Here is an 18,346-nt window from a genome sequence, read left to right as displayed (position 1 = left end):
GAGAGAAAGAGAGAGACCGACCCGGGACGATGCCTGGATGGACTGTGCTGGCAGCAGGGCTGTGGCACCCTTGAGTCCCGCCGCGGAAGAGCTTGGCCCCGCTCGCTTTGCCCGCGGCAGCAGCCCTCTCCGGAGCTCCCCCACTCAAAAGGCTTGTTGTGATGCGTATCCCCGTAGATACCGGCACCAGCCGCCGCTTCACGCCGCCCTCCACCACGCTGAGCCCCGGCAAGATGAGCGAGGCCATGCCGCTCGGAGGCCAGGAGAGCAACGGAGGCGGAGGAGGAGGCGGAGGAGGAGGAGGAGGCGTCGTCCTGGCCGGGAAGCTGAGGAGCGCCGACCGCAGCATGGTGGAAGTCCTCGCCGACCACCCGGGAGAGCTGGTCCGCACCGACAGCCCCAACTTCCTCTGCTCCGTCCTGCCCACCCACTGGAGGTGCAACAAGACCCTCCCCATCGCCTTCAAGGTAGGAACCCGGGCCTTTATTCCTTGCTTTTGCTTTTCTGGGGAGCCTTTCTGCCCCGAGGAAGTGCAGGTCACGAAGGGGTGGGCAAGCTTCGGCCCTCCAGGTGTTGCTACAACTCCTACAATGGTGGGAGTTGAAGTCCAAAACACCTAGATCAGGCATGGGCAAACTTGGGCCTTCCAGGTGTTTTGGACTTCAACTCCCACCATTCCTCACAGCTTCAAGCCCTTCCTTTCCCCCCTCAGCCGCTTAAGGTATCTCCTTCTCCTTCTCCTCGCTTAAGCGGCTGAGGGGGAAAAGGAAAGGGCCTGAGGCTGTGAGGAATGGTGGGAGTTGAAGTCCAAAACACCTGGAGGGCCCAAGTTTACCCATGCCTGATCTAGAGGGAGGGCCAAGGTTTACCTTGCCTAATCTACTGTAGAATGAATGCAGTTTGGCATCAAACTACAACCCAACATCACACTGCAACTGACTGGAGCCCTGACAGTTCGAGTGGTGTCAAACTCTGAGCCATGGGCATTCTTTTATTTTGCCTTGCTTGAGATCTTGTTAGGAGTTGGCCTAGCTTTCCGACACATGCAGAATGAATGTAGTTTGATGGCACTTGAATGGGCATAGCTCAGTGCTATGGAATGGAGCCCCCGGTAGCGCAATGGGTTACACCCTCTTGCCGGTCTGGGAGCGGGGTGAGTTCCCCTCTGTCAGCTCCAGCTTCCCATGCAGGGACACGAAAGAAGCCTCCCATAGGATGATAATATATAAAAACATCCGGGAGTTCCATGGGCAACGTCCTTGCAGAAGGCCAGTTCTCTCGCGCCAGAAGTTTCTCAAGTCACTCCTGACACGGGGAAAAAAGCGCTTTGAGATCATGAGAGCTGTAGTTTCACAAGCCTTCCCTGCATCTACACCAGGCGTGGGCAAGCTACGCCCCCCTCCACTCCTACAATTGTGGGAGTTGAAGTCCAAAACACCTGGGGGGGGGGCGAAGTTTGCCCATGCCTGATCTACACTGCGGAATGTAGAATGGATCAAACTACAACCCAACATCAAACTACAACTGCCTGGAGCCCTGGCAGTTCAAGTGGCGTCGAACTCCGAGTGACGGGCATTCCTTTATGACTACCAGTATTCTTTTTAAAAAAAAACACTCTAAAATCAGGACAATAAATAAAGCACAACACTCAGGAGACAGGGAATTCCAGACAAGAAACAATCAGGGTCAGCCAACACCTCCCAACAAAGGATTCCCCCAACTGGAAACAGCCAGGCTTTGAAGCTGACAGGCTGTTGTGTTGTCGAAGGCTTTCATAGCCGGAATCACTGATTTGCTGTGAGTTTTTATGTCTGGAATTCCAGGAGATTCCTGTTAGGAGTCGGCCTAACTTTCCGCCCCTGGGAAATACACCTTTCAGTTTAACGTTGTAGAATGAATGTAGTTTGATGCCACTTGAATTGACATGGCTTAGTGCTATGGGATCATGAGAGCTGTAGTTTTACAAGCCTTCCCTGCCAAACAGTGTTGGTGCCTCACCAAACTACACATCCCAGGCTTCCGCAGTTTCGAGCCAAGGCAGTTCAAGTGGTGTCAAAACCGGAGTGTTTTTCTTATATTGTCCCTATCGAGATCCTGGCTTTCTAACTTTCTGCCCCTTGGGGAAAATACATGTCGTAAAAAAGTGCAGCTACATTTTAGAATGAATGTAGTTTCGACTTCACTTTAACTGCCATGGCACAAGGCTTATGGACGCCTGGGAATTGTAGGTTTACAAGGTGTTCAGTCTTCTCTGCCAAAGAGTGCTGGTGCCTCACCGAGCCACAATCCCATAGCCTTGAGCCACGGAGTTACAAGTGGTGCCAAACTGCATAAGTTCTTCAGAGAAGATGCGCCTTGAGCAGCGGGCCCTTTTGGCTGGTTTTTGTTGTTGTTTTTTTGTCTTTCTTGAGATCCAGTTAGGAGTCGGCCTAACTTTCTACCCCTGGGAAATACATGTCGCGAAGATCTACTGGAGCTGCGATCCCTTTCAGTTTGCAGCCTTCCAGCAGGAGTGAATCAAGGCCGCTAGAGCCATCGAGGCTTGACTTCCGAGCCAGGATTGTAGCCTCAAAGCGCCAGGAGTTTGGCTCTTGGCTTCAAAGCCCTCTCTGAACACAGTGTGGAGGCCCCTTCCACACAGCTGAATAAAATCCCACATTTTCTGCTTTGAACTGGAATATATGGCAGTATGGACTCGGATAACCCAGTTCAAAGCAGATTATTGTGGGATTTTCTGCCTTGATATTCTGGGTTATAGGGCTGGATCATATGGAAGGGCCCAGAGATGAAGCTTTGAAAGATAGGCACAGAAAAAGAACTCCCAAAAGGCGAGTTTTCTCTGTCTTTGCTGGCAAATCCTATGTTGAGGTTTCCTTCCAAGGAAGCCGAATAACCCTGTTGCTAACAGCTTCCCTGCATTTTGACATAGGAGTCCGTCCCAAGTGTGGCAAGTGGAATCTAGGTGCATTTATCTCTAAATAAAGAACCCCACTTTGAATGGGGCTTCTTTCCTGACAAAGAAGGGGTGCCAAGGATGGCAGCCTTTCAACAAAACCAGAAATAAGGCCCGCTGTTCTCAGCTGTATTCGCTCCATAACTGCCAAGGCTAGGATTGTAGTTTCCGATCTCAACCATCACTGAAGACAGGGCATCTCAAGTTTCTTAATGTGGGAGATCTGCAGTTTTCTTCCCAATATGTCAGGGGAACTTCTACCATATTTGTACCCCTTGTCTACAATTGTTTCTCGCCTGGAAACACACCAGGCATCCACCTACAGTGGGCCCTGAACCAGCAAGACCTCTTCTTTGTCCTATGAGTGACCCTCCTTACTCTCTATTTCTTAATAGTTACTTGGTCTTCTTTAAAATAATAATAATAATAATAATAATAATAATAATAATAATAATAATAATAATATATTTATAGGCTGCCCTATCTCCCTGAGGGGACTCAGAACAAAACTAACTTCCCCTGCCACCCTATCACTGGATTTTGATAGGTTAAAATTGGTTGGTCCCAAACTAGAGTAGATCCACCGAAACAAGTAATCAATGATGAGACAGTACTTACAGAAACGACATTGATTCGAAAGGTCGGCTCTTACTGAAGTTACCAATTGGATGGTTAGAGTTAAAAAACTTTTCAAAGTTAATCTCATATTAACTTGCCTCTCAGATAGTATTCCTACCCTGACAGACTCGCTTTGCAAGCCTTTTGGCAAGTGCCAGGCCCAGGACACTGCTCAGAAATGAAATGCAGTCAGGTTTCAACCCATCCTTACCCCCAATAGTTAGGCTTTGTAGCATTTCCTGACTTGCGGCCCTTTTAACTAACCCTCCTTCTAACTCTTAGCCCATCAGAGGCAAAGCTACTGCCTCCCATCCTTTCCTTTAACACTCTTCTAACTCTGAACATTCCCTAAGACCTTCTTGGGAATGGGGCTTCCTCCTACATCCTATTTGGGGGGAAGGGGAGGCAGCTACCACAAGCAAGCGGCAGAAGGACTGGATGGCATTTTGCTGAGAATGCTTGCAAGACAAGGGGAAGTGACACATGTCAGTCAATGTCGTGGAGGACCAAAGTTGAGCCCTAAACCCACCTTAGCCTATCACGGTTTTGCTTCCAGCTATTGCGACTTTTGGCCTTAATCATGAGAAAAAAAGCAAGATATAAATATAATAATAATAATAATAATAATAATAATAATAATAATAATAATAATTTCCCCCCAAGGTCATGAAGCAAAATTCATTTTATCACACATTGACACCCTTTCCAAAGTCCTAATATTTCATAGTGGCTTACAGAATAGAATGTATTGAATTTGCAAGGTATTTGCAGCAATGATATTGTAAAAGTCATAAATTCTCTCTGATAGCGAAATAATTCTTTTCTTTTCCAATCTTCTGTGTGTGTGTTGCTTTCAAGTTGCATGTGGACTTACAGTGACCCCATATATTTCATTGGGTTTTATTTGGCAAGGAATACTCAGAAGTAGTTTTGCCATTTATTTCACTGAAATATAACTACACCACCTGGTATTTGTTGGCCCAGACTTCTCCAAATGATTCAATGTCCCCAGCAGTCAGCTAGGTATGAGACAAATGGAACTTTAAGTCCTTAATATGGAGATAAGTCCCACAGGCTTGTGTATGTTTCCATATGCACTTGAGATGGGTCTCCACTTCCAGGTAAATGCTAGATGGAAAAGCTTGGGAAAGAGACAGTGCCAGGCCTCTGTCTTAGCTGTTTTTCTCCTTCCATTCCCTCCAGGGGATGGGTGCTACCTTGACCCTTTTCTACAAGAGTTTAAAGCTAAGCCCTCTTATTTCATCTCCCAGTCCTATTGTCACTTCAGGGTCCCTATTGCTAGGATAAGGCCAGAAGGAAAAAATTAATACTTTCCTTCTGGCCTCCCAGCTCTGTATTTAATTCAAATGACAATCTATGTTTGCAATCTGAACACCTGGAAGAGAATCTCACTTAATTCACCCAAGTTTACTTAAATTCTGAGGATTCATGGGAAGAACCCAGTATTTTGGTTTTTATTCTTAAAAGGGTGGAGATGGAGAGTCTTTGGGGCCATAACTGAAAGGACCTGGGAACTCACCGAAAGGGGAAAGTCCAAAATAGGATTCTTTGCCTCCTGAATGTAGCCCAGAATTTACATCTACCCCTTTCCAAATTAGACTAGGATTAAGGCTTCTCCCTCTGAAAGAATAGGAACGACGCTGTTGATCTGAATGAAATGGGAGGAGAAGTTGCAAGCCCTAACTTGGAAAAGTTACAGTTGGGGAGTGCAACTTTCAAAACCATAATCTTCCAGCCGGTCTGGAAAACCTTGACAGTTGTAACCCAATTTCTGATTGGAAGCAATTTAGGAATTAAAAACCCCAACTGTACAGGGTTCGGGATTTATTCTTGGGCTGAATTTAGAATAGGTATGGACAAACTTCGGCCCTCCTTCCAGGTGTTTTGGACTTCAACTCCCACCATTCCTCACAGCCTCAGGCCCTTTCCTTTCCCCCCTCAGCCGCTTAAGCGAAAAGGAAGGGGCCTAAAGGCTGTGAGGAATGGTGGGAGTTGAAGTCCAAAACACCTGAAGGGAGGGCCGAAGTTTGCCCATGTCTGATTTGAAAGCACCTGCTTTAAATGCCTCGGTGGGGACTGTTTGAGCCAAAGCGAGGAGGTGACAGTAGCAATGACTGAAGAGTAAATCCCACCGAACTCGGCCGGACACATAGTAAGCAGACGCACATATAATTAGCTGTCAGTCTGTTTTGCTTGGGTAGAAATGTGCTTTGAGTCCCCACGGAAGCGTTTAAGTGAGCGCGCTCTCATTTCCTCCCTCTCCCAAGGAGTTAAACCGGAGTAGCACGCAGCCGGAGCCACTTTATCCGCAGGTCCCAGGGTCCGGCCAAGACCCAGGGTTGTCCCATTAGCCGTGCTTTGGCCTCTGGGTGTTTTTTGTTGTTTTTTTTTTAAACCCTTTTTTCTGCAACTCTTTCCATACGATGACTATCGCAGCCTCTCTCTCTCTCTCTCTGGCTGTGTCTCATTTCCGTTATTGGGAGCAGGGCGCTCCTCTAATACAAAGCTGACTCCTTGGTCTTTGCTTTGCAACCATTTCCGGCGTGACTCTGGCTTCGCTCCAACCTCCCAGCGGCGAAGGCACTGAAGAAAGGGCTCCCCATTTGGCCCCTTCCCAGCCTCCCAAAACCCCATCGCCATCTACTTCCTCACCAGGCATTAGGTGCTTCTGCACTGTAGAACTGATACAGTTTGGCACCACTTTTAACTGCCATCGCTCAATGCTGTGGAATCTTGGGATGTGTAATTCGTGGAGGCAGCAGACTCTGGCAGAGAAGGCTACAGGTTGTCGAAGGCTGTCATGGCCGGAATCACTGGGTTGCTGTGAGTTTTCCGGGCTGTATGGCCATGTTCCAAAAGCATCCCCTCCTGACGTTTCCTAGGCATCCTCAGAGGTTGTGAGGTTTGTTGGAAATTACGCAAGTGGTGTTTATCCATCTGTGGAATAATGTCCAGGGTGAGAGAAAGAACTCTTGTCTGTTTGAGTAAATGTGAATGTTGTAATTGACCACCTTGATTAGCATTGAAAAACATTGCAGCTTCAAAGCTTAGCTGCTTCCTGCCTGGGGAAGGAAGGGAGGTGATTAGCTGGCCCTGATTATTTCTTGTCTGTAATTCCCCTGTTTTTGAGTGTTGTTCTTTATTTACTGTCCTAATTTTAGAGTAATTCAATTAGATTAGATTATTTATTTGTTTACCCTATTTATATCCCGCCTTTCTCAACTCCTGGGGGGACTCAATAGATTAGATTATTCAGTTAATCAAGGTGATCAGTTGCAACATTCACACTTGCCTCAAGCAGACAAGAGTTCTTTCTCCCACCCTGGACATTATTCCACAGATATATAAACCCCATTTGCCTAGTTTCCAACAAACCTCACAACTTCTGAGGATACCTGCCATAGATGTGGGCGAAACGTCAGGAGAGAATGCTTCTGGAACATAGCCATATAGCCCGGAAAACTCACAGGAGCCCAGTAAACTAGAGGCTTTGGAAAAGTTACTACTCTCAAGATTCCATAGCATTGAGCCATGGCAATTGACACGGTATCAGGCTGCATTGATGCTACGGGTGCGCCCAATCTCTGGGGGCAGAATTCTCGTGTCCACGCGGTTCAGGGGGACTTTTACCTCCCCGACTTCCTCTCCTCCCGTCCAGAGCGAAAACTGGCTTTCTCAGAGGCACGAGGCGTGAGCTGAAGGGATGGGCGGCGACCGCGACTTCCACCCGCGAGGCCCCCCACGACGAGTCCCCTGGAGGAGAGGGGAGGAGTGGCCCCACCTGCCGCGCGGCGGTCCCGACCTCTCTCCAAGAGCAGTTTTTTTTTTTTTCGTGTCAGGAGCGACTTGAGAAACTGCAAGTCGCTTCTGGAGTGAGAGAATTTGCCGTCTATTAAGGACGTTACCCAGGGGACGCCCGGCTGTTTTGATGTTTTACCATCCTTGTGGGAGGCTTCTCTCATGTCCCCGCATGGAGCTGGAGCTGATAGAGGGAGCTCATCCGCGCTCTCCCCGGGTGGGATTCGCAAGAGCAGTGCCACCTCCTTAGGGCCTCACCTTTGGTCTCGAACCCCATGCCTGTTACTCCCGGCTAAAGTCGCCCCGGGAGTCAACCCCAATGGTTCAATGGCTCACCTCCTTAACAATTAAGGAGTCCCAGGCCAGGATGTCCTTGGTTTTAATAGTCGTGGAAACTCGAGGCCAGGTTTGTTAACCGCTAGGATCGCTTCCTAACTCCGGAGGGCCTGTTCGTGTTGTGTGCCTTCAGGCCGTTTCCCTCAAGGCAGGCATCCTCAAACTGCGGCCCTCCAACTCCCAGAAGCCTGTGGCAACTTGTTCAAAAGCCTTGAAGCTGCAAGGCTTTTCAATGCTAATCAAGGTGATTAATTGCAGCATTCACATTCGCCTTCAACAGATAAGAGTTCTTTCGCCCACCCTGGAGCTTCCACAGATATATAAACCTCCCTTGCTTAGTTGCTGTGAGTTTTCCGGACGGTATGGCCATGTTCCAGAAGCATGCTTTCCTAACATTTCGCCACCATCTGTGGCTCTGAGAATGCCTGCCATAGATGTGGGTGAAACATCAGTAGAGAATGCTTCTGGAACATGGCCATACAGCCCGGAAAACTCAATAGCCTTGCCGCTTCAAGGCCTGGCTGTTTCCTGCCTGGGGAAATCCTTTGTTGAGAGGTGTTAGCTGGCCCTGATCTTCCCCTGTCTTCTGAGTGTTGTTCTTTATTTACTGTCCTGATTTTAGATTTTAAAAAAAATACTGGTAGCCTGTACACTGCATATTATTTGAGAACACAGAAATGCTGGACCACTCTAACAATCGCCATGTCAGACTACACAGAGAAGCCAATGAAATCCACAAGCATGTGGACAATTTCAACAGAAAGGAAGAAACCATGAAAATGAACAAAATCTAGCAGTATTTAAAAAACTTCTGGAACATAGCCATACAGCACAGAAAACTCACAGCAACTCAGTGATTCCAGCCATGAAAGCCTTCAACAACACAACTTGTTCAATGGTCAGGATTTCTGGGAGTTGGAGGTCCAAACAGCAGTTTGAGGATACCTGCCCTAAGGCAACCCTCTCACTGGGACTTCCCAGCAGGATTTGTGCAGAGGGGTTTGCCCTTGCCTCCCCCTGGGTAATATGTTAAGCTTGGAGAAAAGAAGGCCGAGCTGGGACATGGTAGCCATGTTTAAAGATGTGAAAGGATCTCACATTGAGGAGGAGACAGGCCTGTTTTCTGAGGCCCTGTATATAGGACAGGGAGCAATGGATTCACATTGCAGGGAAAGAGATTCCACCTGAACATTAGGAAGAACTTCTTGACTTTGGGAGCTGGTAGGCAGTGGAATGTGCTGCCTGGGAGTGTAGTGGAGTCTCTGGAAGTTTTGAAGAAGAGGCTGAAAGGCCATCGATGTACTTTGATTAGGTGTGTCCTGCAGGGTGTTCACTCAAGCCACTAGGCCAGACATAGGTAAACTTTGGCCCTGCAGGTGTTTTGGACTTCAACTCCCACCATTCCTGGCCCCAGGCCCTTTCCTTTTCCCCCTCAGCCGCTTAAGCGGCTGAGGGGGAAAAGGAAGGGGCCTGAGGCCAGGAATGGTGGGAGTTGAAGTCCAAAACACCTGCAGGGCCAAAGTTTGCCCATGCCTACACTAGGCCATGCTGCTTGGTCAGCCCTGAGGACCTATAAACCTTTAAAGGCAGCCTCATCTTGGAAGCTAAGCAGGATCAGCCTTGGTTATTACTCGGATTGGAGGTCGGCAAGGAATGGCTGCTGCTGTAGGCTCTGTATATTCAGGAAACTCTGAAATTTATGGGGTCACCATCAGTGAGTGGAGAGGCGACTTGAAGGCACGGCCACACCATGTGGCCAACGAGGGTCCCATCCACGCGTGTTTCTCCCCACTCCCTCCCCCCAAAGTGAGCCTACTTACATAGTGGCTGAAGGGGCAACCATTTTCATCTCTCTCTGGGGGGCTTCCCAGAAGCTGGGATACTCCCGGGCTTTCTTTGCTTGCTTGCTTTCTCCCTCTTCGGCTCTTCGCTCCTTTCCCCTGTCAACTGGCAGCCGGCAGGACCTGTTTGGCTCCTCGTCTTTTTCTCCGGACTGAAGGCAAGCCTTTAAATACAGCCGTCGACCTCCCCCACTCCGTCTCTTCTCAAGAACAGCCCGAGATGGAAACCACACTTCGATTCGGTTCCTTCCTTGCTTCTCCCCACAAATATGTGGCTCGCCAAACAAACCCTAACTGTGGAAATCTGTTTCCAAAACCCAGCGCGTTTCTTCTTCTTCGTCTTCTTTTTCTCCTGCAACAAAAATTTACTTCCAGTTCGGTGTCTTCCTCTATCTTTTTCCTAGGGACCAGTCTTGCATTACCCTACACTGTCGAAAGATGAAGGTTTATTATCATTTTTAATAAGACCCAGAGGAACTATTCTAAATATTTCTCCCCAAAAGTAACTCCTATTGAATTTAGTGGGTGAGAAATCTCTAGTAAACTCACCTATAGGGCTCTCATGTTATAACTGGCTAAAATAAACATTTTCAATCTGAAAATTAACTATGTGGATAGATTAATTTAGAATAGTAAATATCCCTTTTCATTGTCTTTCTGCTTGTGTCTATATTGGTATTTTCTCTCTTATACACATACAAAGCCAATCCAGTGAAATTGATTGTTTTTATTGCCATTCATTAAGTACACTGTCCAACCAAATCCTTTCCACAACCATGTTTGAAAAATTGTGAAGAGAAATTATAATGAATGTTTCAAATGGCTGCTTCTACAAGCCTTGCTTTTCTATGGTGTAATGTAGCAGATCAGCAATCTTTTTTTTTTTTTTTTGTAAAAAGACTCAACTGGCTTTCCTTTAAAACTACTGATAAGCTGTCTGGCATGCCATTTACTATTGCCTATGCTAACTGCAGAGTTGCATCCCACAAATGCCAGCTCTACTAAGAGAAAATATTTGAATTTACAGCAGAAAATGAATGCACTTTCTTGGGAGTAAACATCATGTTTTCCCTGCTAATTATTTCCAAAAAGACATTTTTATGACCACAGTCTTACACATTAGTTTGAAGTATGTTTACGTGGAAGTAAGTTTAGCGGGTTTCAAAAGGACTTAGTTGTACATGAAGCAAATACAGTGTAGTTATTCCCAAGGAATTTCTGCCTAAATATGTTTTGAATAGCACTTCAGCCTGATTTCCATCATATGAACTGGACTGCCTGTAATCTTGTGTTAATAATGGATCATTCTGCCCCTTGATGCAGTTAACTCGATGGCTCTTTCAGAATTAAAAAGATTAAAAATGAAGAGCAGTGAAATCAATTGTGATTGAATAATTTCCAATCTAACTATTCAGATTAAATTGATTCAGGGACAGAATTCCATACATCGCTTTGCCAAAATCTCTTTAGAAACCTGGGAATTATTTTTAAAATAAGAGATGTATAAATGGGCTGAAAATGAAAGAAACCCCACTGCAATTATTGCTTAAATTTCATACACTGTAATGGAGCAGTATAATTTAGAGTAAGGTAGTAATTTTTCCCCTGGTTGGAATATTTTTTTCCCTTGATGAATGGGGTAAAACAGTTCTAATTGTGTTGTGGTTTTGAATTGCTGATATTCCATCCTGCTTGCGTAAAATGTATTTTCATAAACTGAGCAGTCTGGCAAAATACTATCTTCAGTCAGCAAGTTCTTACTTATCTGTTTAGTCTGTTTTATAATGTAAATGTTTGTGTTTCTCCGCTGCTTTTACAGCTTTACTTGCCACAGACTTTCTCCTGGGCCCACAGATTTCTTTTTCTTCTCTGTCTTGCTAGAGTTTCCTACATCGTATTGTAAACACGAGGAGTTGAAAAGATACTTTTTCTATAGTTTTTTTAAGCTACAGAAAATAACAATCTTGTGTTTGAAGATCGTTGATTTTTTCCCCATTAGTATCAAATTCAAAATATATTTCTTCTTCAGCTAACACTGTAGTTTGCTGACCTAGCATAACCATGATTTGCTCTGACATTGTAAAAATAATATGATTGCATCCTCAATCATATTATAGAAATGCCAGATTGCTGTTAATATCATGCAACCTTTTGAATGGGGAAAACAGTGAAGAAAGTTCCAGACCCATGTATTTTAAACAGCTTTTTTTGGAAAGGAAAATTTTTCCTCATCTACGGTTAGGTTTAAAAGAACTATTACATTTAATCTACTATGTTAAACAAGTCTTACTCCATACTAACTTTATTTAGGATTGTAGCCTTTGTAACATTAACCATGTTTATTTAAACATAGGCCAAATAATTTCAGTGGCAATAGCTCCAAGTATGCCTGCATAAGGCTGAACCCTTAAGGTATTTCCCCTTTTGAATATGCTTAAATAGTCACAAGGAGCCTAAATGATACCATGTTGGGCCTGATTCTGCTATTTGAAACTTCAAGGGAAATGCCCCAAAGTTTCTCTCTTATTTGCCTAAAGAAGAAGAAGGAAACAGCATATAGAGTGTGTTTTCGTCTATGAGACTGAAGAATAAAATAATAGGGCTGCAAGGAAGTATAATTTTTTTCACTTCTACACTTACAAGATTAATATCAAGTAGGATTTTTACACCAATATTAAATAGATAGGTAGGCACTTATAGATCTTTCCCATAATGTTTCCTCACTTTACCTTTCTTGTTTCCCCCTTCTTAAGTTTTTTTTTCCTGGTTCTTGTTTTGTCCACAAACATTTGATTAACCACAGTGTGAACGTTTGAAGGGGTGGAGGCCAAACAGGAGCAGGTGAATGGGGAAAAATGTAAGTTGATTGTGTCATTGCATGATAGCACAGGAGAAAACATGGCTGGAAGTAGAGTGTCCCTGCCCAGTGAAAATTTCAACACAAGTGAGTTTTTAGCAGAAGTGAAAAGGCTTTTATTTTATGTTTTATTTTCAGTTTTTGGGTACTTGGAAAATGTGAGTTTTTTAAATAGATGTAAGGCTTCCCAATCCCTGGTTCTGAGCATATTATCTTGCAACAAATGCTGATAAGTAATACCATTTAAATTATAGCTATTGCCTCACTGAGTCTCATGTATAGGAGGATAATGGGACATAAATAAAATAAATAGAAGTATTCCAGTTGGACTTCCATGTGACATGCTCATGATTGAACTGGTATATGAGGAGCAGGAAGCCAGAAAAATAGTGAAATGGTGAGATAAAACACCAAAAAAATACTATAATAAAAGATTAAAGAAAAAACACAGAGGAGAGAATAAAGCCTCTTTAAGCCTCTGCTAATATCATTAGAAAAGAAATTGCAAAGGAAATGTTTATTTATATGTGTTTATATGTGTTTACTAGGAAGGTTACTAGCACAGTCATATAGGGGTGAGACAGTATGTATAAATAAATAGTATATGCAGAGATAAATAAAAATATGTTTCCCTATTGCATACAGATAGAAAAATATCAAGTACTGACAGTGAAGTGTTAGTTTGGTAAAATATGTTTAGCTCATATCAGGCAAAAATGTCTGCAGCAAAATCGTCTGTGAGCAAGTGTGGCAAGTGATGCTATCTATCAGTCGCATTATGATAGCTCTGTTATTCTATATGCTTTCAGGCATATGAGCTTACTGGTAATCATTTACACTGTATTTGTAATAAATGGTAGTCTTTACAGTCATCCATTGCCTCCTTGGTGGGACAGGTCACTGTTTTATTGTGTAGTTGAGAGAAGTAAAGATAAGAGAAATAAAGGTAATGGGAGATGTGCATCCAGTACAGGGATGAAAGGGACTGATAAAAGGCCTAGAATTCTTTCATTCATGTGTTCCATTATACGTTGTCCATTGTGCATCTCCTTCAGAACAGAATGCACAATCTTGCTCTGCATCAAGAATTCAGTTGTACAGCTGGCTACTTCAGCTATGGCACAAAAAGCAAAAGTAGCAACAGTGTAAAACTTCACTTCCTCTTCCACTTGGTAACTCAAAGCCATTTCCAGTGAAAGTGTTGAAACTAGACTTGGTCACCTATGGCCCATGCCTACACTGGTAGCTTATGTTGGGGGCAGTCCAGAGCATTATGCCCTCGACTGACTCTGGAGTGACTATTATCGTAGCTGCATGAACCCACCCAAAACTGATGTGGCACAACACTGGTATCCAGATGGTTCATCTGGGTCAACACCACATGGGCCTTTTTGGGTTGTCACCTTCTTGTGACAGCCGCACTGGCCATGGAACTCACTGTAGGTGCCTGGCCATCGTATCTGCTGTTGTCAGAATGGATGTCCTTCTTGCTGGTTGCACAAAGTCCCCATTCTGACATCAGCAGACATGACCGTGATGGCCAAGTATCACAGGAAACTCCATGGCCGACATGGAGGAGAGGCAGTGACACGGGGACAAGCCATCCCCTCTCTCTGTATTGATCAGTGCAGCGAAATAGTGATGATGTGTGTTTAAACAGGAGATTGGGCCAAGTGAAACCTGATCCAGCTGCCTGGATCCCCAGGATACTCCAGAGTTTCCGGCAAACTCCAAAGTTAGAACATTCACTGAAAGTCATTGTGCATTGTGGAGACAGTCAGCACTGGATTCAAGGTGAATCAGTGTTTTTTCCCTCAAGGTAGATAGGCCCTTAGAACAGCTCCACTGAAATCAATAGATCATGATAGTCATGACTTAGGTCCCATTTATTTCATCTGGACTACTTTAAGATAAAGGTAAAGGTTTTCCCTGACATTAAGTCTAATTGTGTCCGACTGTGGGAGTTGGTGCTCATCTCCTTTTCTAAGTCGAAGAACCAGCTTCGTCCGTAGACACCTCCAAGGTCACGTGGCCAGCATGACTGCATGGAGCTCCATTGCACATGAATAAATGGAGGCCCAGTAAATCTAGGGCAGAAAGGCATAAACATACATTTTCAGCCATTACTAAGTTTCTGCTGGGTGACACTAGGGCTGAGGGCTATGCCAGGTTTTTTTTTGAATTGTTGGCATTTATTTTTCTTTCTTTTTAAAGGTTTGGAACTGGCTTTTTATTTCTTTCTGTACTGTGCTATGTTAGATTAGCATGATCCTTTGCATCTTATTTAACAAACCAATTTTAATTCCGTCATTGGGATGGTTGTCAGTACTTCCGATTTCCATTGAAATCAGTATGAATAGTTAGCTATGATTTAAACTTCTTATATTTCAGTAGGGAGCCCCGGTGGCGGAGTGCGTTAAAGCACTGAGCTGGAGACCGAAAGGTCCCAGATTCAAGCCCCGGGAGTGGCGGGAGCGGCCCCTGTTAGTTCCAGCTCCTGCCGACCTAGCAGTTCGAAAACATGCCAATGTGAGTAGATCAATAGGTACCGCTCCGGCGGGAAGGTAACGGCGCTCTATGCAGTCATGCCAGCCACATGACCTTGGAGGTGTCTACGGACAATGGCGGCTCTTTGGCTTAGAAATAGAGATGAGCACCAACCCCCAGAGTCAGACATGACTGGACTTAACATCAGGGGAAAACCTTTACCTTTTACCTATATTTCAGTAGGTCGTAACTACTGAAACTAACATTCTAGATTCATATGCCTGAGTGTTTGTTTTTTTCTGACTCATATGCTGTTGTTCACATCTAACCTGCATAATTAGATTTATTGAAAAGAAACTCAAAACTCTCTTACTATTTTAGGTGGTCGGCTTAGGAGATGTTCCTGATGGTACTTTGGTCACAGTAATGGCTGGGAATGATGAAAACTATTCTGCAGAACTGAGAAATGCTACTGCTGCCATGAAGAATCAAGTAGCAAGATTCAACGACTTGAGATTTGTGGGCAGAAGTGGAAGAGGTATGACTTTTTGATTATGTCCAAATTAACTAAAGTAGTATCTTAGCCAAGAAACATTATTGTGGAATCCTTTGTTGCAGCTGTTGGGCTTTCTTTTTGCAATAATCACTTTCTTTTAATTTTAATTATGCCTGAGTAAGCTGTTTTAGGATTTCAGCATTTATGAAGCCACCCTGTTGGCACTGCTGCAGTAAATAATTGCAGAGTGTAAGTTATTACCTTATTTTAAAAAATGTATTTACACTGCAAAGGGGTACTGGCTAAATAACATTAAGCTATAACTTAGTATCAATACAAAATTTGTACTTGACCAATGTTTGGCAGGCACTGATGCACATGAACAAGTTCTATGGGTGCTTGAGTATATGCGGCCCAAAGTCCCACATGGGTGGATTGTTCATTCGCTTCAGCAGATAAGATAGATCTGCAGGGAGCACAAAGAACATAAGAACACATTAGATTTATCATGTTGAACTTAATGGGAAACCTTGTAGACTCCTGCATGTGGGAGTTTGTGAAATTAGAGTGATCATATCTGACAACTTTTAATAGTGGTGCAGATTTCAACATGCTTTATTATGACTTTATAAGCATGTGACCAACAAGAAATTCTAGAGGCATTCAGGTCTGAATGGAGATGTTTTGTGTTCTACAACAAAGAGTGAAATCCAATGTTAATCTTAACCAAGAATTGAAATCAATGGGATCTGTGATTAGCAAGTCCCATTAATTTTAGTTATTCAAGTAGAGGTGAAATGAACACTGGATTTAGGTCTATTTTTGATGTAAGTAGGAATTCAGATTTTTACAACAATCCATGCATTATATGATTAATTATGCATCATCATCCAAAGTAAAAACATTTCTGTTAAATTCAGTTCATTGTTATTAATTTAAAAGATAATGTTTAACTATATTATTTCCTGTAATACAAATACTTTGAAATCATTTTGCATTCCATTAATGTTAACATAACTGCTTTAGATGACTTTCACTATTTCTGCGATTAGCACGCATTTGTAATTAAAGAGTTTGGAGATGGTCTGTAGAATAAAAATCAGTGCACTTTTATCAGTAAAATATGAGTGTAGTATACACAGGTTTATTCTATTGTTTGGCTTAATTAAATATACTGATATTTTAGTGACAAAAATAAAATTTTGCTGATTAAAGCTGGTGGTTGCTAAAACTAGCAAATCCAGACTGATGCATATCATTATCAGTGGAGGCTGTTGGTTTCCGTTTCAGTATAATAATGAAATTGCTCTGAGTTCATGGAAATGTTAAAGGTGCTATCTCTTTTGTTGTACCCTTAACGCCAAAGTAGTTCAGCACTATACATAGCTCCTTTAAAGTTCAGCCTAAAATCCCAAGTGGATCCCCCACTTCACTGCGATTAGAGGTAGAATCCACTACTGCTCATTATGCATATTAGAATTAGTGATCATCTATAAAAAAACATTTTATTCATTAATTGTCATTCAATAATTGTTCAATGTGAATACCCCATTTGAATATGCACTTAGCTCTGGCTACTATAGTTCATCTCCTTTACTCTTAACAATGATGATAAGAATATACAAAATGACAAATTGGCACCCACAGCAAAATAAATAGTCTTAGAAGTAAAGGCTGTTTAGTTTAACATGTTTCTGTGTAGTGTTGTGGTAATCCCTTAAGATGAAAGGGACATATGTACTCATATTTAGCCTCATTGAAGGCAGTTAGTTTTTTAGTACGTGATTTTAGCCCATCAATAAACTACAAATCCCAGAATTCTAAAGTATTGAGGCATGGCAATTAAAGTGCTGTTAAACGCTATAATTCTGCAATGTGATTACACCTCTTGATTCTGGTAAAGATACAGTATCCTTGAGACAAACCAAAGTGAAACAATGGTTTATGTATTAATCAATTCTATGTGACTTCTTGGTCATTTGCATTTATAGGTTTGTTTGGTTAAACATAATATGGCAACCAAATTAGACTTTATGGTGCTTTTCATATGCTTTCCTGGACAAGGATTGGCACCATATCATAAAGAAACTTTCTAGCTAGTGTATATACAGGGACATAAACCTAACTCCTATTGTTTGTCCCAAATAGAGGAATCCCATTGAATTAGTAGAGTTTCCACCCAGTGGGATTGACTTGATTCAATAGGTTTACTCTAGTTGTGACTAAGTAGTAGGAGCCAGATAATTAGATTTAAGTGCATTGCAACTTCAGATTTGATTTATGTAACTTCTCACATTTTAAAGAATGAAGACCCTCTACAATGAGGGCCCGGGCTGTGGCGCAGGCTGGAGAGCAAGGCTGGAGAGCAAGCCAGCTGCAACCAGCTGCAATGAATCACTCTGACCAGGAGGTCATGAGTTCGAGGCCTGCTCAGAGCCTATGTTTGTCTTGTCTTTGTTCTATGTTAAAAGGCATTGAACGTTTGCCTATATGTGTAATGTGATCTGTCCTGAGTCCCCTTTGGGGTGAGAAGGACAGAATATAAATGCTGTAAATAAATAAATAAATAAATAAATAAATAAATAAATAAGATATTCTGGCCACATATTGCTTTATACATGGAGGATAGTGATGGCGCATACCTACTGTTTCCCCTGTGGAGAAAGTTTTCAGGCTGGTATGTTCATGCATTTACCATATTGTTCACAAACACACACACACACACACACACACAATGCACACTCTAAGGAAGGTTGGGAATTAACAGAGAGCATGGAAACATTGCATGGACTAATATCCATTTGCAACTATAACTGGAGAAGGTTGCATAGCTGGGTTGACTCCCACTCCTTACCATTGTACTGGAATTGGTTCTCTGATTGGTACATAATAGATTTTAATTGATTTTCCAAGGAAGTTCACTTTCATAGACCCATCTC

General features: G+C 43.3%; 1 protein-coding gene across 2 annotated transcripts in view; it reads left to right on the top strand.

The window, feature by feature from the left end:
* runx1 (RUNX family transcription factor 1) overlaps positions 1-18,346 on the top strand; it is a 241,767-nt gene that overhangs the window by 126,496 nt on the left and 96,925 nt on the right. For both annotated transcript variants that reach the window (XM_062975081.1, XM_062975080.1), the window contains exons 3-4: positions 178-467; positions 15,293-15,449. In XM_062975081.1, coding sequence (XP_062831151.1) covers positions 178-467; positions 15,293-15,449 — 447 coding nt within the window. The remainder of the gene's footprint in view (positions 1-177; positions 468-15,292; positions 15,450-18,346) is intronic.

This window comes from Anolis carolinensis, chromosome 3, assembly GCF_035594765.1.
Source record: "Anolis carolinensis isolate JA03-04 chromosome 3, rAnoCar3.1.pri, whole genome shotgun sequence".
Taxonomy (NCBI): domain Eukaryota; kingdom Metazoa; phylum Chordata; class Lepidosauria; order Squamata; family Dactyloidae; genus Anolis; species Anolis carolinensis.
Note: the sequence above shows the minus strand (reverse complement) of the source record. Positions and strands in the feature narration are given on the sequence as shown.